The sequence below is a fragment of the Chaetodon auriga genome, chromosome 9 (genome assembly GCF_051107435.1).
Source record: "Chaetodon auriga isolate fChaAug3 chromosome 9, fChaAug3.hap1, whole genome shotgun sequence".
Lineage (NCBI taxonomy): Eukaryota > Metazoa > Chordata > Actinopteri > Chaetodontiformes > Chaetodontidae > Chaetodon > Chaetodon auriga.
The window spans coordinates 26,167,906-26,192,500 of NC_135082.1; the positions used below are offsets into that span (position 1 = coordinate 26,167,906).

General features: G+C 46.3%; 1 protein-coding gene across 1 annotated transcript in view; it reads left to right on the forward strand.

Moving 5' to 3' along the window:
• The first annotated feature begins 2,539 nt into the window (after positions 1–2,539).
• The window catches only part of ppargc1b (peroxisome proliferator-activated receptor gamma, coactivator 1 beta), an 86,477-nt gene continuing 64,421 nt past the window's right edge, over positions 2,540–24,595 (forward strand). Inside the window, exon 1 of the mRNA XM_076739507.1 lies at positions 2,540–2,636. Within this exon, the coding sequence (XP_076595622.1) occupies positions 2,556–2,636 (81 nt within the window). The 5' untranslated portion in view covers positions 2,540–2,555. The remainder of the gene's footprint in view (positions 2,637–24,595) is intronic.

Genomic DNA, 24,595 nt, shown 5'->3' on the forward strand with positions numbered 1-24,595 from the left:
CACATAAAATATATATAGAAATGTGCACGAAGAATTCCTCTTTTCTCTTTGTTCTTTATAAACTCTTCCTCTCTTTAGCACAGAAATATGCACAAACAGAATAATAATATGACAATAAACAACTAAATACAATAATGAGATACCACTAAATTGATTCTAATTTAAATTAAAATAAAGTAAATGATAGTTAGCAACAGTAAAACAAATCTTTTCCTAAGCTCCTTATTCTAACCTCAACCATCACAGCTGTCCTCCATCCTCCAACCTTTGCCTCCACATTAAAGGATCATTCCTGTTTTTTTTACAGCTTTGGTCTTATTTTCATAGTTTTGACCCTGATTTCTGTTGATTATGATCATATTTGATCATATTTGCTATGATGTGGAAACACAAAATCACAATGACATCTGACACAACACTTTCAAATCACTATTTGGAGCAAAACTGAAAGTGGAGTCACCCAAAATTTCGGTAACTCTCTCATTGCATAAGACCCCAAAGTGTGCACTCAGCTACGGTAAGTACTGACGGCCAGTTTGACTGTTACGTCAAACAATTTGGGGAATTATTTTACCGCAGCTTTGTCTTCTCCTGCAAACGTTGGCGAACCCGGAGGCTTTGTTTCAGAGCGGTCTGATCAGCCTGTGTGAGCGTCGACAGGAGTGATGGTCGAAACCATGAAAATAAGATCCAAGAAGAAAATGTTCTTACTTTCTGAAACTGCCCTCACAAAGATAGAAGGGCAAGAGCATACACACACACACACACACACACACACACACACACACACACACACACACAGTATTAAGGTCAGTGTTGTCAGGCAGGCCTTTGAAAGACGTGCAGAGCTCTGTTATGGCCATCACCTGCCTCAGACCTTTTCCTGACCAACACCTCTCACAGAACAGAAACCCCTGTGCTGCAATGCAGTGATAACTTTACAATCAGCGACCTTAGTGTGTGCGTGTGTGTGTGTGTGTGTGCGTGCGTTTGTGTGTCCTAATCCTTGAGTCTGGTCTACATCAGCTGCTTGAGGGAGTAGCTGCAACTCATAAAGCCATGAGTGACATTAAAAAGCCATGAAACCTTACATGACAGTGAGAGTTTAGATCGAGTCATGATGTAATATTTTGTTATTCTGGGGCTCATTTTTAAGAATATTTTAATAGTTCAACACTGAAAATCACATTCAGTCCATAATGCATCTGTGTCCTTGCAAAGTGCACGACGCGCCGGCATGAAACCGATCAAACGCAGTTATTGGTTATTGCCAATTCCTTGTTTTCACCACACAAGCTTCCCAGACAGGCGGCGGCAAACAAAAGCAAACAACCAGCTGCAACATGTCGCCACTGCTGCAACTACGTGCACATACAAGTTAGAGGAAAATCACATTTGATTTTGAAGACAGTGCAGCTCATGTTTCTCTGCCCAGAGGTTTCATGATTTCTAGAGAAGCGCCCTCGAGCACCCAATAGTGAAAAAAGGAAAATAGACACTCATCCCATTAATCGATGACGTGGAGAAGTTTTAGTGGCTGTTGGTGTCCGCCCTTCATCGCCAACAGAAAACACAACAAATAAATAAATAAGTAGAATAAAAACATCGTCAGCGTTGTGGCTGAAATGGATGTGAGATTTAATATTTCCAGTGGCATTAACTGGTCGCTGAATGACTGACAGCAGTTGGTTTCTTGGTTGCTGCTGACACTTTATCTGTGCGCCGACTTTTCAAAACAAAGGCAGAGTGGTTCAACGGGAATTTTCAGGCATTCAGAGAGCGTCCTGAGCCGTCCGGCCCTTTGTGTCGCGCTTCTGTGATAATTACTGAAGTTGCTCCGGATTAAAGCAGCTTCCAACTGGAGAACAGCTGGACTTTTATTACCATTAAATCTGCAGATAAGTGATGTGGGCAAACTTCTAAGCTATAAATACAGTAAACAAGAGGGACCGTGAGTTAGAATCCAGCCTCTGCTCTGCGTGTATGAATGTTAACCACAGGATGATGTTTGCTGGGAATATGTGCTGGATTTCTTTATGAGCCCAAACCGGATGCAGCAATCCTCATGTGGATGTAAACAACAGAGAGGCTGTTAGAGATGAGCGGTTTGCTCTAAAACTGCCTTTATTTTCATGACAGGTAAACAATTACAATTCCCAGCAGGTTCAACAGAGCATGTTGTATTTCCAAATACTCGATTACAGTAAGAAACAATATCTTGATTTGACAAATGATTGCATCTGTCTGTCTTTCACATTTGTTTTTGTGTCATTTCTTCGTCCTGCAGTGGAAAACTTTGTGCTTTTTTCCTCTCGTGCTAATGGTTTAACTTTAATTCAGTCACAATGGAATTAAATGAATCCTCGTTTTATTGTGGGACCTCCTGGAGCCACCGCATTGACCCCTGGAGGTCCCCAGACCCCACTTTGGAGAACCGCGTGTCTTCACTTTTTCTCTGTGTAAACAGATGCGCCCCCTGCAGGCGGCCTTCCCCCACTGCTCCTCCTCCTCCTATACTCCGCTCTCTGACTCCGCGGCTCCTCATTCACTAGAAGATGGCGGACTGCGCTCCACTATTAGATGAGGAACTCTCGTCCTTTGTCTTCAGTTACCTGACAGAAAACTCCGGCAGCCAGGTAAGACTCCGGCCTCTTTGGATACACGGAACCTTGGGCTTTCCGCAGCGGGGCGCGTCTGTGCGCGTCGCCGGCCGTGGCGCACGCTATGCCGGCTTGATGCGAGGCTTTCGCCCGGCTTGTCAGCAGCATCTCCCTGGCACAGCGCGACCCGGTGTCTCGGTCTGCGTGCGTGTGTATGTGTGTGTGAATGTCTACTATGTCTTGACGTCTGGCTTTCACGTGTTTTTGGAGGATATGTCATCAGCCACGGGCAATGAGGGAATTTGACGGCTTAAATCGAGTATCTGTGTCCGTGGCGGCGCTGCACGCGGAGCGGAGCCGGTGTGTCGCTGCTTGGGGAGGATTATTGGTATGCAGGGGGGCGCTTTGGAAACTTTTGACGCAATCTTGAGGGAAGTTTTAATTTCAGTGCTGGAGACGCGGACACGTGGTGCGCCTCGGAACGCGTGGACCCAGCCTGAGGACTATTATGATATTGTGACATTATGATACGAATCCACCGGCTGCAGGACTGCGTGCCTTTAAAATTGTGCAGAGAAAAGACACACTTGTGTGTCTCGTTGTTGATGCATTACTCGGCTGCTTGGATGTTATGTTTTATTAATTTTTCTCTTCGAAGCGAAGTGGACGTTTAATAAAGTGTCTGTTTGTGGAAGCAATGCAATACATCAGTGCTGTGTAATGTTATTTATTCACTCCATTATAAGCTGCTTGCCACAGCACCGTGAGCTTAACTGGGGATCTCTGCTGGGTCCGCAGGCTGTTCGGTGCGCTTCAAAGTTGAGCAACTCCAAACGATGATTCCTCTAATTTCTTCTAATTGGTCATTTTATGAATCGATGCTGTGTAGGGCCATGGGATGGAGAGGAGACAATGGCTTTCAGTCTGCTGAGAAAGTTGGTTTGGTTGTACGTTTTCATAATGTGTTTGCGTAATCGTTCGGCAACGGTTACAAAACGTTTGTCTGGTTCACACGGCTGTTTGATTTGACAAAGCACGAACAGCGGATCCCTGAGCTGTGCGTCTGAAGGGCTGATGACGGCACACAGTTTGTTAACCCACCGTGTTGCTGTGGGGTCGCAGGGAAGTGATTTTGCACTGAATTTCAAGGAAGCGTCAAGGCGCCAAACTGCATTAGGAAATCTCTGCAATATAGGGATGCTTTGCTTACTGCCAATCAGGAAAACACCTAAAATGTACATCTATTTTTAAATGAATTTATAGGAGGTTTGATTGTATTCGGTACGCAGTCAAAGCACCAAGCAGCAGTCCTTAAAACAATATGTGAAGTTTTAGAACTGGCTGTCCTGTTAATCCCAGCATAATCTCCTGCCAAAGTGCCCCGCGGAGGGCAGTAGCGAGAGGGGTTTAGCAGTTAGAGAAGTTGAGATTTTATCAAAATCAAGTCATGCTTCGGACCTAAAATATATGCCGAATGTTCTAGGAGAAATTAGTGATTAACACCAGCTCCAAGGCTTTAGAACATTGTGTGCACTTTTTGCATACATGGAAGGAAACCATAAATTTGCACATTTCCGAACTGGGTTTGGCGGAAAATTTGAATTCTCACACGACAGAGCGGAACATATCGGGTCTAATCTCTGTCTCCCTCCTGACTGCAGGGTCGCGCTTCCAAAGCACGCACGGATTATTACCGTCCACCTTAACCAGGACCCCCTCTGTTACTGCATCACGGTGTGACGTAAGAATGCGTCGCGGTGATTGTTATTGCTCCGACTGCACGGATGGTGTAGGGGGGTGGGTGAAGTGTGTCTGTGCGTGCGTGCGTGCGTGGAGCGGGGCGGGGTGGGGAGAGGAGGGGGGGCTCTGTCACAGCTGATTGACAGCTTAAGCAGGTTAATTCAGTGTGTGGTGGGATCCAGAGACTATGGGCTATTTATAACGTGCAGCAGTGACACACACACACACACACACACACAGAACACACTGCACACTCATACAGATGTATCTGAGAGGCAAATGAGAGGAACTGCACCAATCCATCCCTTAATGGAGGAGCCAACACTGACTATAACATCATCTGGTATTGGCATGTGTCATGGTATCTCCACAGTGTTCCTCATGGTAATCTCCTCATGCAAAGATCCTGCAGTGTGTCTGTTCTCAGGCCGAGTTCAGAGGAAAAGTGATATTAAAGTGAAATAAAGCACACGATGTGTAGGACATTTCCATTTGACAGAATGGTGCAGACATAAAAATCTGAATATGACACTCAGCCCAAACGTAGAGCTTCAGCAAGGAGCTGGAACAAGCTCATATGAAATATACACGTTACTGTCAAACTGTGCAAGACGAGGATTGCATCGACCTTATAGCTGCTTCAAGGTAAACCACAGGAGGAAGCTGTTTGCATTCCCTGTGACATGCATGCTGTTAGGTTCGCTGTGAAATCCTTGCAGCTCGTTCTTCTCGGGCTTAAATGCTGGATTGCTGCAAAGTCCTTGAGGGGCACAGAGGGAGGAAGATAATTGAGTGTAAGGAACGGGGGGGAAATCAAATTGTACATTTTATCACTGCTTATGTTCGGTCTTCATGTGTAGCCCGATAAGGTATCTGTTTTACAAACGCAGCATTAACGTGTTAATATTTACTCAGGGTTATTAGGGCCGGCCGGTGGCTTTCTCCTGGTCCCTCTCTCTCTACATATATATATTTCAGTGTGTGTCTATGCCGCTCGCCCCTGCCGGCTGGTTATTGTAATACTACTCTATCCTCGTGACTGGAGTTACAGAACAGGGTTGCTGCAGTCATGTGAGTTGTAGTGGAGGGAGGGAGGGAGGGAGGCAGGGATGAAGGGAGGCGTTACCCGTGACGTAGGCAGGCAGTTCCTCCCCTCTCCTCCTCCTCCTGCTAACATGTGACTGCTTCCTCCTCTCTCTCTCTCTCTCTCTCTCTCTCTCTCTCTCTCTCTCTCTCTCTCTCTCTCTCTCTCTCTGTCATACAGTCTCTACCTCTCTCGCTCACTCTAACACGAACATACAGTGCACATGCTGACTGTCATTTCTGCCTTTGTCTCATTCAAACACATTTTCTATCATCCTGAGGCAGTTTGATGCATTTAAATGAAGGTTTGTTGCACATGGAATCATTGAACCTGTTGCAGCTAATATTTGGATGCAGGAAGGGTCCTGATTTGCAAAAATGCTTCATGTTTCACATGATTTGTCAGTTAAAAATGGCAAAAACAAAAAAGCTGCTGCTTACCAGAGATTTTTGCACTTTCTCAAAGCAGCAGTGTTTACAGCAGCGCTCCCTTTCTTAATACTGTATACTGCACCAGCACCAGGGCACATACAGCTGCTCATGTGCGGAGCTGAGAGCGCCTCGGTGGCGGACGCTTTTCTAAAGTCAGTAATAATGTCTTCGGTGTTGAAAATGTTCGCCTTCAAAGCGATCACTGCACCGTTGTGCGAGAGCATCGACCACAGGCTCATGTGATGCCTCGTCACTCTTTGGCTTAAATAAATGACGCTCTAAAAACAAATGTGTGGTTTTCAGTGGAGCACGTCCTCATCGAGTCTGGTTTGTGTGACTTTCATATACTGTAAGTTACCAGGAGCGTGCTGTAGTTTCACAACGCTGTGCTGCAGTTTATTACTTCATATCTGTAAAACCGAGCAGGCTTTGAACGCGTCGGTAAAGACTTCAATCTACAGTCACTTCAGTGAAAATCATCTGTGCCATAAATCTTCTGATCTGTTCATTGGTGAGTTCGCTGTTGGCACATTTCAAGGCAGCATAAGTGCTGTGGGTCACCTCCATAATGAATGAGTGAAAGATAAGATCGGGTGGACTCGTGTTCAGGTTACCGTCACCCTTTAAACTTTTCTTCAATCTCAACTCCATGAATCGTTTAAGCTTTGAAAGATGATCTGTTAGTCTGAAGAACTGTTAGCGAGCTAATGTTTGCTGTCCGCTGCAGGTTTGTACCCCGACGACAAACTAACATTTTCTATAAAAATCCAGTGAGATGGATCGTTGGTGACATTACTCAGGCCTTGAGTCACTTTTCCTTTCAGAAACAGCATGAAATCATGTGTTTGTCACTAATCTGAGACCTAACCTAAACCTAATCATAGTCAGCTGTTCTCAGAGCAGCAAACCTCAAATATGGGAACCATAGGGGGTCCGGAAAGTGCCAAACAGGGAGCTTATGTTTGTGCATGAAAGATACAAGAAAGCTCCTGTCTCCAGCTTTATGAGTGGCCCCATTGAGGTTGTTTTAGAGTGCACTTGCTCTCCCAGACCTCTTTTCAGTGCTAATCATTGACCGGGTGTTTAGAGCCAGTCTGGGTCCATCCAGGGGATTGACTGTGGACAGATCAAGCAGACTTAATGTCAGTCACCACATCCTGCTGTAACAGGACACAACCAACCACACTCCTGTGCTGGTAAAATATTAGCCGTGGCATGTTAGCTATTCGCCTTTGCTTTCAGCGTGGCAGTTTAGCAACCTTTCTCTCGAGAGGAAGGTCACATGTAAATCCAAGCACACGTGTCGGCGTCCAGACAAAATGTGGAATACACATGTTTACATCTGGGATCAGAATACAACGCAGATTCAACAAACACAGATGAGTGAACTGTGCGCTTTGACATCATGTGACCTTTTTGTCAAGTTTCCTTTGAAATTGTGCTCAGGTCTGGAGGTCAAGTAAAAATAGATGCACCAGTTTCCTCATAGGGATCGTAAAAGTTTTATGTGCGCCCAAGTTATCCAATATTCTGCTGTGAAAAACATAATCAGCTTCTTGGAAATGATAAAGTCTGCTTTCTTTTCAAACTTCATCGAGACTCTCAGCTGCAGCTCTGCACACCCATTAAATTAACGCCCAATCGGAGGGGTGTGATCAAAGAACCACCAAGAGGAGAAGAGTCCCAGCCTGAGAGAGCAATAAGGTGTGAGATGGAAGTAGAAATAGTTCAGTAATTGAACTACTTTTCAAGAACACATCGTTCCCAGACAACAACAAATTACCCCTCGCTTCCATGTTTGCTTCCTCTGTGCCCCAAGACACATGTTGTTGTTATCAAGTAGACTAATCAAGATAAAACTCATCTCTTAAGTGTTTAGAACGTTAATTGCATCACTGAAACGATGCCCACACGTCGCAAATGGAAAACTTAATAAAGCTCAAAGCCATTACTGCGCTGCTGTGTTGCCCTATAGAGCCTCAAACTGTCAGTCAGCACTTCATCCTATAACCATGTGTGCATGTGTGTGTGCGTGCATGCATGCGCTCCTACTCTGCAGGTGGTCCGCTATCGTTCTCGGCTATCGGCTATCGGGTGAGCCTATCCAATTTTGGATTGAAAACACACAGTCCCCTCCAGACCACATATAGCCTGGGAGCTGGTACATACATCAACCACCCTTATAATGCACCTATAGTTAGTCTGCCAGCAGATAGACGCGTCCCTTTCTTGATGTAGACCAATAAATCCGCTTCAAATTGGGCAGTGACAGAGAAGAGTGAAGGATCTGGACAGGTAGGCAGGCAGACAGACAGGTGTATAAATAACAAGGCTTTGAAGCTCCACCTGAGAGTGATGGATACAGGTGTTATTGGCAGTGAGTGTACCGTGCCAGGGACAGACAGACACACACACACACATACACACACACACTCTCTTCACTTCGTTTGAACTGTTTCCTTCCACTGATTTCTGGCTTCTTGCTCTGAACGTCCTCAGTTTTCTGTCGTTCCCTGTTTCATCCCCGTTTCGCTGTCATTATCCTTCTCCTTCTCCTCCACTGTCTGTCTGAGTCGTGATGTGCAGTGCTGCAGTGCAATGTGTTCGGCTTGCAGCCTGGCAGTGACTCACCTGTCCCTTCTCTCACTGTGTACCACACACACACACACACACACACACACACACACACACTTGAGCTCCTGAGCATGCACACACACGCAAGCATGCATGTACAGTATATTGTACAGTATATTGTACAAAAATGTGCTAACATGCACATTTAGGCTTCTGCTGCAGCTGCATTGGATATTTGAGGGATGCACCTGATGCTGGATCACATCGACTGAATCACAGTGACAGTAGATCACCAATACTGCAGCCTGCAGTGAGCAGGTCAGAGTTCAGGGGGCCAAGGCACGGTGTCAATAGATAGAACAAAGTGTTCCCTTGTCCGTAATCTGAGAGAGAAGGATGCAGTCGGCAGCATCGTCTGGCTGCGGCCGGTGGTGTGAGATTCACAGCACACATGTTGTACCGTCACATTTCCTCCGAATCGATGAAAGAGACACAGCTTCGCTCTGTGATTGCAGTAAAAAATGTGGGTAATGTTTCTGAAGCCAACGCTGTGAGTGCCTGGCTGTTCACTGGTGGTTACTGTGGTGCAGCACCAAGGTGCCGAGTCGATATCTATTTGTGTGTGTGTGTGTGCGTGTGTGTGCGTCATAGTGGGCGCTGGGAATATGGCTGCTTCCTCTCAAATCCCTCTGAGGTTCATCAGGCATCCGGCTTAGACACTGACCCCCCCACCCCCCCACCCACGGGGTTTGTGTGCGTGTGTGTGTGTGTGTGTGTGCGCGCCTGTAAGCAAGAATCAGGAACTGCATGCGTATCACATGTTAAAGTGTACTGTTGCTAGCTAACATGCTAGCAGAGGCAGGTGAGGGGTCTCTCAATAATTAATTGCATGGTGATTCGTCAGCTGTTCACTCAGGCCTGCTTGGCATTACAGGCTCCAGCAACATGCACACACACACACACACACACACACACACACACACACACACTCACACTCACATAAGGGCAGCATGATTCTGGATTAAACAAGAATAATTTTCTCCCTCAGAATTGAGGTTGCAGTTATCTGTCAGCGTAGAGGAGTTTTCAGAAGAAGTAGTGTGTCTGTAATCTGATCTTCTCTGGTGTGCTGATTTAAGGCTCCTGTCATTAAAGTTAGTGCAGTGAGCTGAAAATGGTCTTTCAGAGCCTTGTTAGCTTCATCATCACCAGAAATATCAGGTGGTTGGATAAATCTGTGCCGTGCAGCGGCTGTATGGCAGCACACTGCTCACTCAGTACGTGATGTGTGATGTTCCACATGTTTGATTAGCTTCAGGTGTTTCATCCTCTCTGCGCGCTCGTGCTCAGTTTGTAGCATGCTGGAACAAAGTCTACTCGATTGTTGATGGAGCTCAGGAGTAATTAAAGGCTCTTGATTTGATGCATCAGATATCACAGCTAATGCAAATATGGCACAATCTATTTCATTGAGATGACATGCAGATATGAATCCAAATTGAAATTTTGATATGATTAATTGTGAGGCTCACATAGGATCGAGAGCGACTCAAGATATCTCCCAAATTCATTAAGTGCGCGTGGAACATCATTATCGCCGCCATCCATCCATCCATTGATTTCCATCATGATAATTTGTCATTTACATTTTCTCTCTTGATGAGCTTTATCTTTGCTCTCGCCTACAGAACGCAGGAAGGCTCCTGCAGCGCTGACCTTTAGCCTGGTTTCTATCTCGGGGATAAACAGGTCTAGCAAAGGCTTACTGACCAGCGTGGTTTCGGGCCAAACACAACGACACAATACTTCTTCATTAGATTGGTTTCCACTAGCAGGGCTATATCAGGATACACCTGATCCTTGGTTCTGCTTCTCTTTAACCTAATTTGGACTGCAGAGGTGGTGTCGTCTTGTTCTGCTGCCTGGTTTCCATCACAGAAGCTACTAAGGCTAATTTTTAATCTGAGATAGTATGACTCCATAGTTGCATTTACTTTTTTGATGTTAAATTTGAGATTTTCGGGACTAATCTGACTCTCCAGTGTATGTAAATGCCTCCAGCACAAGGGAGCAGGAGGACTCAGAGGTCACAGTGTCAGCAAAAGAAACTGTTCTCAGATCAGGACATGGACAGGACAGCTCTTTATAGACTGGGAAGCGGTGCAGAATCTCTAAATCCAGTTTGCATCCTATCATGCATGCACACGGCGGGATCTTCCAAACAGCGCTTCTTCCCCTGAGGTGGAGCAGCACTCAGCCGTGCAAAGTGTCCAACACGCACAATGGCTTCATCGCGTGCGTTACAGCGAGAGGCGGGGGGAACAGATATGGTGCTCAAAAAAAAAAAAAAAAAAAAAAATCAACAGCAAAGAGGCACCAACGAGCGAGAGTCTCATCAGGTATTCATCATCGGCCTTTTGCCGTCTTAATTTATATGAAAATCTACTCGTTGGTCGTTGTTCCAGGTTGCTGCCGCTCTCTCTCTGACTCAAACCAGGGCGGGATGTGAGGATGTAAATTTCTCCTCCATCTCTCTCCAGGCTATGGTTTTAATAGATTTTCTGCTGTACAGTCAAAGCTGTGATTCTCTGTTATCGTCTCTCATCATATTTCTTCCCCTTCTTTCCTTTATGGCTCTTATCTTTACGCCACATTCAGACACTCAGCAGCCCACATTTGGCTACTTGCTGCCAAGTCATGATTTATACGCCATTTAACCTTTGCGGCTCAGTGGCGGTGAGCAGGTTCGGCGTGTTGCCCTGGTTGTTTGGATAAATGTGAGTGTTAGCTGCTGTGGATGTTAAAGAAAGAACTTTGTGGATGCAGGAAATGCTCTGTTAAGGCGTTCTGTGGCGAGAAAACAAGCATCAGTTGGAAACACTCATTAGCTGCAGCTCCTGTTTGATCTGTTAAAGCGTCGAGGAGAATGACTTATTCTTGCGGCCTTTCTTACACCCTCATTGATTTAGTGCTCCTAAAATAAAGCTTGTTTGATCAAATTACCACAAACTAATTGACAGTGTGGACATTGTTCCAGCATAGGAGGACTGGTTGGTTTCTGGGTCTTCAGGATTATAAAGCGCTGTGCTTAAGGGGGCCCTGCAGGCAACAGAGGGGATACATAATGCACAGATGGCAGGAGCCGGGGCCCAACAGGAGCCCAAAAGAGAAGTTTAATTCTGCCCCCTCTGACACGATCATCCGGCCTCCGCGTTCTCCGGCCTTCTCTTTGAGCTCAGCGTGTTGTTTGTCTTCTAATCAGCACACTTTGAACGCCTCTGTGTTGTTTTTCTTTAAATATCATCATTTGCTTTAGAAATCAACGTATTGACTGTGTGCACTGTGTGTATTATCTGGAGTTTTCCCTTCAGAGGATCGATGAGCAGCCTGGCATTGTGTTGTCTGTTCTTCATGCATGTAGGATGACGTGTAGAAGTGCAGGGTGTGTGTGTGTGTGTGTGTGTGTGTGTGTGTGTGTGTGTGTGTGTGTGTGTGTGTGTGTTTCAGGTTTACGGAGCTGCATGCATACATCCCTTATCTGAATTTCTCCTCACGTCTCAGGCCTGCTTCCTTTTTATCCAAGCACGCATGTCGACATTTGTGTATCTGTGCACGTGTGTGTGTGTGTGTGTGTGTGTGTGTGTGTGTGTGTGTGTGTGTGTGTGTGTGTGTGTGTGTGTGACCATCTGTCCTTAGCTAACCTTTACTGGCAATTTGTATTCATCACAGGGACCCTGTTGCTGTATTGATAGTGTCAACATGAGCATGAGGCTGACTTGTCAGGCTCCACACATACACACACACACACACACACACACACACACACACACACACACACACACACACACACACACTGCAGCTTTGTACACCACCTGAGGGAGATAGGAGGGGGTTGAAGGAGAGGGAATCCAATCTCACCCAGCAGCTCAAGGCTTTGTATGGAAGTATGTGCAGGCCCAGCGGTCGCGGAGCTTGCCGGCTGCCCTATTTCTCTAAAGCTCTCCTCCTCAGTTACCTGATTTATCACGGGGGCAGCCACCAGGGAAATGTCTTATTTTAAAGCGGAGAGAGCGCACTGAGGGCCGTGTCTCTTTCTAAAATCTGACGAGATGAGAGGCAGATGAGATGAGAGCCGTGCTGATACAGCGGCGACATGTTGGCGTCACGCAGAGCCTGATGTTAGCCGCCTTCCCACATCTGCACAACAAGGGGCATTTAAAGCATTCGAGAGATAAACGAAGTGGGTGGGAGTGGATGTGGGGCATCTGGGGGTTGCACAATGTTAAAGGCAATTATGTAACTATACTTATATAGTGTAGTATTATAGTAAACTTCTAAATTGATTGTAGTTTGTAAAAATCCATCCAGAAAAAAATTCTGTATCGAGGAGTGACTTTTATGGCGGCTGGGATTATAACTGTAGAAATGTTTCTTTTAAAACAGGGTTTTTATTGAAGCTTGAACAATAAAGTTTTGATGTTATCTCACAGCTGTAAAAAGTAGGCCTTGTTCACTGTACCACCACAGTTAAAAAACTGGACTTAGACACTTTCTGCTGTTGTTAAAATTGAGACTTTGATGCTGTGCAACACTGCAATAAAACACAGGAGATGAATGAGAGTTGTACGAGGGATAAACGCTGGCCTGATATCGGTTTGGGCTCCGTCACAGCCCTCAGCGTTGGTCTCTTCCTCTCTCTCCTTGACGTTTTGCCAGTGTTTTGGCTGGGGCTCGTCCTGACTGAGCCGCCAGACAGATCGAGTTGTAAAGACGTCTGGACCGTGGATGGGCAAGCGCCCAACTGGACAAACTCATCATCACTCTTCAGACAGCGACACTATAGCCTGCTGGACCGGAGAGGTGACACACATTAATACGCACACTCACACTGGTCGCCTGCCAGCTCAAATGTATATACCAGTATGTCTTTTCCCTCCCAATAATCCACTGGTCCAGCAGGATTATTGTATGTGATTACGGCTGCACAAGGTTAGGGATTACACGGGGCGTTCATGGGGAATGCGGAGTTTCTAAACTGTTCCTCTGCTGGTCTTGACCGAGTGATGCAGCAGCAGGACGTAACACTGACACACCCTCCAGTACTCGTCTTTACTCTGCTGGTAGTAGTACTCCTGTACATGTGTTCATGGTGCTTGAAATAGCTTCAGCAGTTCATAGTTGCAGTAGGAAGGGTTACTGCAGTGGCAGAGCTGGAGGAGATACAGATACCTTGGTGCTTTTGTAGTAGAAGCAATGCTAGAAATACTACTTACTAGTACTAATAAAGCAGTGATGACAGCAGTCGTATAAACAGCAGCACCAGCTGTAGTAGAAATACTAGTGGAAGCAGTAGTAAGACCAGTAGCAGTTGTAGTGGTAGTGCAGGGGTGCTAGTACTATTACAACCGTTATTTGAACTGATATACTACAAGTAGTACTTTGTCCAGCAGTTGTAGTGGTAGTGTAATGGTTTTAGAAGTAGTAGTAGTGTTGTTTTACTTGGAAGCAGAACTGTTTTTTGATAGCAATAGTAGCAGTAGGAGTATTACTAGTTGTATTGGTGGCAGCAGCAGTAGTAGTAGCTGTAGTAGTATTATAGTGTCTGCAGTAGTAAGCCAGTCTGTGCTGTCAGAGCAGTGGTAGTTTACTGGTTTTAGAAGCAGTAGCAGTCGAGGAAGTTGTTTAGGCAGCAAGAGTAGAGGCAGCAGTAGTACTGAATCACGAGTAGTGGTGGTAGTTGTAGTACTCTTCATGTGACTGTGAAGCACACTTGTAGATTTTAGGAACCGGACACAAATTGTTTATAGTCTGAACATTCGACGGCTGCTTTACCTGTACTACTGTGCGCGCGCGCGCGCGCGTGTTTGTGTGTGTGTGTGTGTGTGTGTGTGTGTGTGTGTGTGTGTGTGTGTTTGGGATCTCAAGGGTGCTGGCATCAACGAGAGAAAAGGTTAAAGGAAATTTCCATGGCATGGTGTTAGGGAGGACAAGAGGGGACACACAAAAAACACACACACACACACACACACACACTGATGTCAGCATGGCATATAGCCGTGGCAACCAGGTGCCAGGGGACGGCAAGCACAGACTGGTGTGAACATGCACATTTACACATAAACACACACTCAGGTAGCTCGCTGCAGTTATCTCTAAACACAGCCCGTCACATGCAGTCATTTGATATGGCTCAATGCAGCGCGCACACACACACACACACACACACACACACACACACCACAAGCCGTCTCTCCTCCTCCATCACTCTGCTTTAAAAGCTATTTGTTGTTATTTTTAGATGTTGTTGCTTCCTCAGATAAAAGGTGCATTAATGCGAGTGTGTGTTTGTGTGTGTGTGTGTGTGTGTGTGTGTGTGTGTGTGTTATAAATAGGTCCAATAGGCACTTGGCACAGATGTGCTTTCGTCACTATCACGCCGCACACATTTGACCTGTGTGTGACCTCTGGTTCAGTCGTAATTACTACAAGATATCCGTGTGGGTTTGGATCATCGCGGCTGGAAGCACCGGCCTGATTCTATCTGCAGCCCACAATCAAAGAGATTATTAATTACAAGCAGTAACTTAGTAACTGCCGACTGTTGTAATAACTCATCAGAACTTAATAAATTGCCTTTCTGTGGGAGTCCAAAATGTAATATCCTTAATATTGTGATATAGCCTCCTGATAATGCGATGTAATTTCACTGATAATTCATAATGATAAACACATTAGGGTGGAGTTGGCTCGCGGTGATGGGCTCAGGCGGCTCTGCGGGGCTTAGTGATGGAAAGTTTAGAGGCGTGCGTGCGTGTGTGTGCTTGCGCGTGTGTGTGTGTTTGAGTGTGTGAGTCATGGAAGCAAGCAGGAGGCTTCTACCTGCATGTAGCAGAGAGAGGGAGGCGGGTGAGGCCGTTAACGTCCTTCAGGATGCATACGCAAACACACTGACACGCACGTGTTTACTGCACACACACATGATAGCGTTCATGCTTGAGATGGCGTGTGCGTGTTCCCAGTAACAGACATCTTTGTTTCTAACTGGTAACTTTCCACTGTCGCTTCTCCCTCCTGCCTTTGCGTGCGTTCTTATTTCTTCTTCTCCCTCTTTCTATCCCGTCATGAGTTTCTCTCTCTCTCTCTCTCTCTCTCTCTCTCTCTCCCCCTCTCTCTCTCTCTCTCTTTCTCTTTCACACTCTCTCCCTCGCTCATTGACCTACTTCCCAAAGGCTGCTCAGGCTTGCGTGACCACACTGCTCAGTGCTACGGTGATATGGCGTTGCACACACACATTGCACACACGCATATTGCATGAACATACATATTTACAGCTATTGACACGTAAACATCTCACGTCATGCGTGAAGAGGGTAGACCTGCATCCTGGTTGTGTCATCTTTAATGAAATGAAACAGGTGCGATTTGTTGTATTTAAATGACGTTTCCTTTGAATTATTCTTTTAGCCTGCAACACTTTGATTTCACTGGACGTCACTAAGCTCTCGTTGATTGCCGCCTGCCTCTGGGGGTAGTTTGCCATAATAATGACACCATATTACTTTGATTGCATCATCCAGCATCACTGTTTTATCATTGCAGATAGGCGTAATCTGCAGTCACAGTCACCATATCTGCAGATAGTTTGAATGGTCAAACCTTCATCTTCTCAAATACAGTAAATCCCTGTTGGAATTATCGCAGCTTTTCTCTGATTATGGCATTAAAATGCGTCGTTTCTGCAGCTCGTTTTGCAGAATGTGGGAGGGAAGATTTTCATGTGTCATGATCGTCAAAGTTCGCCTGCACTCCTGCACAGATCGATCTTATAATTTGCATTAATTGCTGTGATCAAACAATTGAGACCTGCCTGTCGGGAGCTTGGGGTTGAAGTCAATGAGGAAGTGATTTGGGATCAGCTCACACTCGGTCTGTCTGCAGGCTCTGAATATGCTTTCCCCGTAACAAGCTGCACCTTGTTGATTGCCCTGAGAAATCACTGACACACCCGTGCTGGAGTGTGTAGCATGTTCCTCCTCCTCCGCTGTTGTTCATTGTTTGCCTGGAACACACCAAGGCGGGGGTGCTGTTGACACGAGAGCTGTCACTACTATGATGCAATCTGGGTAATAAGCCAAATTCTTCTGTGGTGAGTGTGTTTACATGAGTATGTGTTTGAACATGTGTGTATCTGCAGGGATCTTTTGGAAAGCTGTGTGTTAGCGAGGTGTTTGTTTTGAAGTGTACTGATGTGTTTGCATGGGTACATTTTTGTGCATTTGAGTGTGTGTGTGTGTGTGTGGGGGGGGGTCTCCTCCTGCTGCTGGTCACTGAGTGTTATGGAGCGTCTCGACAGCTGAGCGGTGTCTGAACACTGCAGGCCGGATCAGCTCGTCCTGGTTTTATTGCCTCCTCATCATGTGTTTCCTCTGCATTAACACCCAGGGTTCCTCTGGAGGGGATTTACTGTAAACTGTGTGGAAGCTGCAGGAGCAGCGATTTGTGCTGATGCGTTGAGGTGTCATCTGGATGCATGACATAAATATTAGCACAGATTTTCCACCTTTGTTTAAATTCCTGCCTGGGCTGAAAGAGCTTCCTGTGAAGTAGCATTGGGACAGTCATGAGGGCTCTCTGACCAGGCCTGGGTATTGGTAGAAGATTCTTTATTTAGGTTCCTGTACTGAAAAGGAAACCACGCTTTGTCCCCCAGTGCCCTGCACCTAGGAACACAAAGCATCTAAATTCAGCAAAAATATGTTTGAATCAGGAAAATCATGATTGCTACGGACACATTTCAGTCAGTAATACAGAGTACTGAGGTTTGACAGCCAACTATACGCAAATACCAGTAAAACTAGCCTGCTTGTACTACATCTACTACTACTAACCATAATTAGACATGTGTGTCGCATGCTGGTGCAGTGGTTTGCACCGTCCTCCATCAGACCATGCAGGCTCAGGGTTGGCCTTAGATGTAGACTGACAGAGGTAGAGAGTTCTGTATTGATCCCACAAGGGAAACTGCAGTGGTGTTAGGTTGGCATTGTTGTTATTGTGAGACGGAATAGTTATTTATCTGTATGTGATAGACAGGCGTCTTTCAGCCAGTGTGATGTGGGATAGAGTCCTGACCCCAGCTGGATGGATGGATGGATGGATGGATGGATGGATGGATGGATGGATGGATGGATGGATGGATGGATGGATGGATGGATGGAAGCATCCATCCGCTCAGCAGCACTGCTGGCTGTCGTTAGCTGATGAATTCCTCACTCGGTGCTTGGTCATGCAGCCGGTCAGTGTTAGCTGCTAGCTGTTAGCTTCAGCTGTTGCTCTGCAGCACAGGCCCACCGCTGCATTCAGAAACCCGCCTCCAGACGCAGCAGCGGCATGCTTGTGTCTGTGCACACGCACACGCCGAGCCTTCCTCTGTCGGCCTGTCTTTCCTGTCATCGCACAGCTTTTACTGCGCGCAGACACGCACATACACACACACCTCTCTCGTGCTCCATGCTTTTCCCTCAGCCCTGCTTTTCTCAGCACCGCGTGACCCCGTTTCAACTCTCTCCCTCTTTATTTTCCTCACTCTTTTCACTTTTCATTTACTCTCTCCCATTTGCTCTCTGGCAGTGCCTCTCGTTCCCCCTCTTTTCTCTCCTCCTCTCCATTTACTGTATTCATTCCTTTCACTCTTTTCTCTCTCTCTGATTCGTTTTTGTTCTCTTTGATGTCAGCCTTGCTCTCTCTTTCTGCATTTCACTTGAATATCAGCCCATCAATAGTTTGGAGCTGTCTGCTTTGAGATAGCAGTTTACCGCTGCGGCACACACACACTCACACACACAGTGACAAGTACAAGTTACCGAAAGTGAGTGGTGGATGTTTTGTCAATCAAATCTGGGATGTAGTTTGACAGCACACTCACACACACACACACACACACAAACGCACACACACACACCGACAGGATGAGGAGCACAAACACTGAAGAGGCAGGCTGATAGCCAGGTGACACAGCATGAAATACAGAGAGAGAGAGAGAGGGAGTCTGGGAGTCTTCATGGTCTGATAGCTTATTGATTCCTCTGCAGGTGATTTCAGGAGGAAGACTATTGGGGGAGGAAGAGAGAAAGTAGACAAAAGAGACAGACAGGTGAGGAGGGTGAGAGAGACAGAGAAGTAATGAAGGAGTCTCATTATTTTGGCTCAGGCTCTTCAAAGAGTCTTTTTCTCTGAGATATGAAAGAAAAAGAGAGGGGCAGACCTCTGACCTTTGACCTCCCTGCTATCAGCTGCATGTATGTCCTCAAACTCGGCTTTAGGAGTCGGATCTTACGCAGCTGCTGCGCTCGCTCACTGTTACACGTCATGAACGAACGGTTGTCTCAGGAAAGCAACATTCGGCCCTGCAGAGAACATCCGTGCTGAGAAGCGGCCATTTATGGCCTCGGACTCTCCTGCAATTTTAATAGGCTAATTAGTAAGCCTGGGTACAGCCTTTATGGCTGTTTTAGCAGGGTGAAGACAAATTCTGCAAAGCTCTGTGTTCTCCTGCAGAGCAAAGCAGGTCGATGATGTGTTGACTTGCGCTTTATAGCCGTGCAGCTGTTATTCATGCTAACAAGTAAGCATGGGATGGCTTTATTTAATCACCGAGGCCAGATGGAAGGCCGCTCTGAGCCCTGCGTGGCCGTGATCGTCGCTGCCTTGCAAAGCAGACCTCATTAGACTGAGATTGTTCTTTTGGTGTTTTCTAATGAGTGAGCTAGCCTGACTAGCCCGGGTTGGCCTGGTTAAAAACACAGACCGCTGAGTACCTCGTGGTTAGTCCCGTGTGGCCCTGCAGTGGAAATCCTGCTCGTTGGAGGGGCCTGTTTGGCCCCTGCGTCAGAACACTGGCTAATGCTGTTTGATACTCAGGTCAGAGCCAGGCCTGCCTCCTCTGCTTTGTGGCTTTTATGTGTGTTTGGGTGGTGTTACTGCCATATTGTCTGGTAATGTAGTGGACCGCCTACTAGGAAGACTGAATGATCACCCTGTGTGTGTGTGTGTGTGTGTGTGTGTGTGTGTGTGTGTGTGTGTGTGTGTGTGTGTCCTGGTCCCGTTAGAATAGCAGCCTTGGTCCGGTTCATTAGTCCTGTTGCCAGCAGCTGAATGAGGATCTGAACACCTTGGAAACCAGCAGAGAAAAGCTTTCTGGGGCTTTCCGTGCCTCCTGATACTCTGGTAGCTGCTCTTGTTTCGTAGCCACCAGCGCGACAGGAAGGCGCACCGTCAGGACAGATTTTCAGCTGGTGAACCACCAGTTTATTGTGTGCCGAGATGCAGCTTCAGCTTCCCCAATCCTGATTTTCTGTCATCTGGCTGCAGTCATTTTAGCGTGCAGAGGTGCACAACAGAGGGCTCTTAAGTGATGTAACGCCCCCCCCCCCCCCAGCCGCCATTTTGGAGATCCACAGTTCTTAAATAGTGGCAGTAATGTGCTGATTCTGACTCGGGTGTTGAAACAGCTTGTATGCTGTTTCTGAGGGGGAAATGACTCCAGAAAGAGGTGACCTGAAGGATAGAAAAGAAAGTCATGCATCTTCCACTGTTTGCTTTCTGCGTTGTCTTCTTCCACCTCAAGACGCTGCAGCAGTCTTGCGTTAACTGCTCTCAGGTGTGGACGGGGTGGAGGTGGACGCCGCTCCACTCAAAAACACTGGATTGAATCATTGTCACAGTATTTCCAGGCAACCATTTCTCCTCTGGTTCTGGTAAAGTCACACATGGCTCCTCAGTGATTAGCTGTCAGGAAGGTGGTAACAAGGCTCGAGTTCTGTACCTCACATCCGACTGTACAGTACTGTAGTAATACTTCACTACTGTCTGCGGCTGTGTAGTAATCCTGCTCGGCTGATGACTGACTGGCAGCAAATCTGCCTGTTTCCTCTCGTATGGAAAGAAATGTCAAGACTGGTGAGATGACTAACGCTTGCATAAGAACATCCTACACAAACTCACACACATAAACACACACACACACACACACACACACACACACTCACACACACACACTGACACACACTTCACAGCTCATCAAACACCCACAAATTTGCAAATTCACAGAGTGACAGTGTGTGCGCCCATAATTCCCCTTTTCGTTTGGAGTGTGTGTTTCCTCGAGCGAGGAGTGGCGTGTGTGTGTATGTGAGTGTGTGTGTGTGATACAGAGAGGCTGAACAGTTGCAACGCCCTTTACCTTTGAACCTCAGCTGTTGCTCATACACACACACACACACACACACGCACACACACACGTTGGACACACTTAAACCTGCTCCACATCACAACAGTGCGATTGTGTGGGTTTTGTGTGTGTGTGTGTGTGGGTTTTGTGTGTGTGTGTGTATAAAAGACAAGGGAATGAGGGACGTGTAGTAATAGAATGAGGTGGTGGCGTGAAGGTCGTCCTGCCACTATAAACATGGTCACACACACACACATGCGCACACACACTATCACACAAGGTCTCACATCAGCTGTCCGTCCCACCCTGTGTGTTATTTACTGCGACATTTTCCGAGCTAACCAGCTACCTGAGCTTTGTCCAACTGTGTGTGTGCTGGTGCGTGTGTGTGTGTGTGTGTGTGTGTGTGTGTGTGTGTGTGTGTGTGTGTGTGAAGGCCACTTCCAGCCTGCCAGGTGAAAGATTTGCTGCAGACATGGTGACAGCGAGGGACATTTACCGCAGCAGCTGCTACCTGAGAGAGAGGAGAAAAGCAGATATTTTCCTTTCTAACATGAACGTGACTGAAGACTGAATATTATATGAATCCTGACTCAAAAATCATAATCAATTCATCACTCTGTTGAGCAAAACGTGCCAATTTTTCACTTAAATGTGAGCATCACTTACTTTTGATTGTCTTTGGGGTCTGGACTGTTGGTCTTCCTGCCTCTGACGGACATTTTTCTGTGTTTTCTGTTATTTAATGGTCCAAACATTCAGCAGATTAAACACAAAATAATGAACCAGTAGTTAAAATAGCAGGAAATTAGACATTTTATGCATATTTTAGATTTGTCACCCATCTTAGTCCTATCAGTCTGCTCGGCCGTGCGTCGTCTACGCTCCTCCTGATCAAAAATAAATGGATTTTGGTTTATTTACTGCTTTTTAAAATGCGTTTGTGCTCTTTCATTATGAAATTGCCAAAGTAGTTTTGTTAATTGCAATATATAATTTTGTGAGAGCGAAAGCAAAATGTCCAGAGGGAGAGAAAAGATGAGTGTGTGTGTGTGCGCGTGTGTGTTGTTTGTGTGAACGCACCAAGCCATAATGGCAAAATAAAAGAGGACGTGGTGTGTGTGTGTGTGTGTGTGTGTGTGTGTGTGTGTGTGTGTGTGTGTGTGTGTGTGTGTGCGCGCGTGTTAGTCAGCTTGTGTGCTGTTTGTGTACATAGAGATGGTGTGTGTGTTTCAGTGTGTTTTGTGAGCCAGCCTGAACATAATGGCAAAATAAAAGCTGTGTGTGTGTGTGTGTGTGTGTGTGTGTGTGTGTGTGTGTGTGTGTGTGTGTGTGTGTGTGTGTGTGAGAGAGAGATGTAGAGAGGAAGCAGATCTTTTGATGGGACAGCTGGGAAGTTCAAAGCCCGCGCGGCTTCACATCTGATGATGAACACACACTTACAATCACACACACATATTCTGGTTTTTGTACTTGGCACAGCTGCTGTGACGCACACACACACACACACACGCGCCTCAGAAGCAGGCTCACTTTCTGCAGAACTGTATTTCGAGATAAACCAGGAGGTCAAAGGTTGTCGTACAAAGTCTGCGTCTCTCTGTCTTTGTTTCTCTCTCTTTCTCTTCTACCTAATATGGCTTCGCTGCGGCATGAGTCTCTCCGTCACGTGCGTTACAGTCCAGCAGGGAGGCCACACACACACACACGCACACACACACACACACACACACACACACACACACACACACACACACACACACACACACACTGTCAGACGTCTCACACACTGTGAGTCTTGTTACTCCAGGGGTTGCTGCATTGTGTTAAAAGTGTTTATTTGGGTGTGTGTGTGTGTGTGTGTGTGTGTGTGTGTGTGTGTGTGTGTGTGTGTGTGTGTGTGTCCGTCCATATTTCCTCCTCTTGTTTCCTCTCCTCTTCTTTCTACTCCACCTGTCATCCTCTCCTTGTTTTCCTCCCTCCTTTCCTCTCCTCTCCTCCTCACCCCTTCTTTTCACCCCTCTATCCTTTACTGTTATCTCCTCCCTCATTTCTCCTCCCTTTCTCACCTCTTTTCCTTCCTCCTTTCTTTCCTTCCCTTTCATCTTTTCATCTCCTCTTCCTCCCCTTTCTTCCCTTCCTTCCTCTTCTTTATTTTTTCTGAATCATCATGTCATTTCTTGCTTCTGTAGGTTGTTTTCAGACATTTCTTTAATTGGGAACATTTCAGGCTTTCTTTTTTATCCGTGTGTGTGTGTGTGTGTGTGTGTGTGTGTGTGTGTGTGTGTGTGTGTGTGTGTGTGTGTGTCAGGGCAGACTGTTGATGTGTTTTGGAGGCAAATCTCATACATTTAACCATCTGTGAGATCAGTGAAATGGGTCTTTTCTTGCTGCTGCAGCCATAAAAGCACATTTGGACTGAAGTGCTGTTGAAACTTGAGAAGAATAGAAGGAACATGAGCCATTGTGACAAAATGTTCAGTCACATAAATCTCTCTCTATGCCGGTTTTCAAACCCTGTGTTGGACTGGAACATCCAGAGCAGTTCAACTGGTTGCACTGGGCTAATTCTGTGTATGTTAAGCCACTAAGCCCTGGTTATCTCCTCACACTTGACTAAGCAGCCTAGTGTGCTAATGTCTGGACTGCTGCAGGTGTAAAGAGGAAACAGTGTGGACGGCCTGTGACCAATGGAAGTCAGTGGAAACACTTCTGATGTTGAGTGAGCTGATGGATCTGTCTTGCTTTCCACTTCTCACTGCTTCCCTCGGTGATAATCAAGCGGTCTACAGCAGGATCTGTCCCTGCACTGTATTCATTATTATGCTAATGCTAAACTCAAACCTTTTCAAACTCTTTTTCATTGTCGAGTCAGTACAGACTGAAATTGGAAACTCATTTTAGTGCTAAATTGGTGACAAATGACAAAGAAATGAAAATTACCCTCTTGTCAGAAAGTGAAGTAGAACGTGTGATCGCTCAAATCAGATATGTTGTTTTAAATACCTCCAACGCAAAGCTAAAAAGGCAGGAGATAGCATGGAAATACGGCGCGATCAGAAGCTTCAAATACAAAACAGCAATAAAACGAGAGGGAGGCGTGCAGGAACAGATGAAGAAGGAGAGAGAAGGAGGCAAAGTTAGAGAAGTAAAAGTAGCCGGAGAGGGCGAAGGGAGGAGAGAGGTGGACGGAGGATCCAGTGAGATGAAGCGTCTCTTGACTTTAATTGCAAAGTGAGAGGCTGTCGAAGACGAAGACAGAGGGAAAGAGGGAGAGAGGCTGAGCAGCAGTCCTCATCTGAGCAAGGAACCAACCTGAAATGTCACAGGATTGGAGGAGAATGTTAAGGACACACACGCACACACACAAGCACGCACACACACATAAATTTGTCCTCTAACCGTGTCTGTTGAACATAACTTCCCAGCTTTTTCTAATAAACTCTGTGTGTGTGTGTGTGTTTAATGTATGGACCTGCAGAGACTGTAGTTTATCGTTCTGTTTGTACATGTCGTGTTATGTGTGTGTGTGTGCGTATGTGTGTGTGTTGCGAGCTGCCTCTGTGATGATGTGGAACCCGGCATCCCTCACTCCGTTCAAGGACAGTCACTGATTGCACTGGCCACCCTCCACTGCCTCCGTGTGTGTGTGTGTGTGTGTGTGTGTGTGTGTGTGTGTGTGTGTGTGTGTGTGTGTGTGTGTGTGACAAGGTGTTTGTGTGAGCGTGCATGTGTAAATGATCGTGTGTCTGTGCATCATGATGCAGTGTGTCTGTTGCCGCCTGGCTTGGGTTTGTGTCCTTGTATCTTTGTGTGTGTGTGTGTGTGTGTGTGTGTGTGTGTGTGTGTGTGTGTGTGTGTTCGTGTGTGCGTGTGTGCGTGTGTGTGTGTGTGTGTGTGTGTGTGTGTGTGTGTGTTAAGTGGTGACAGGTTGCAG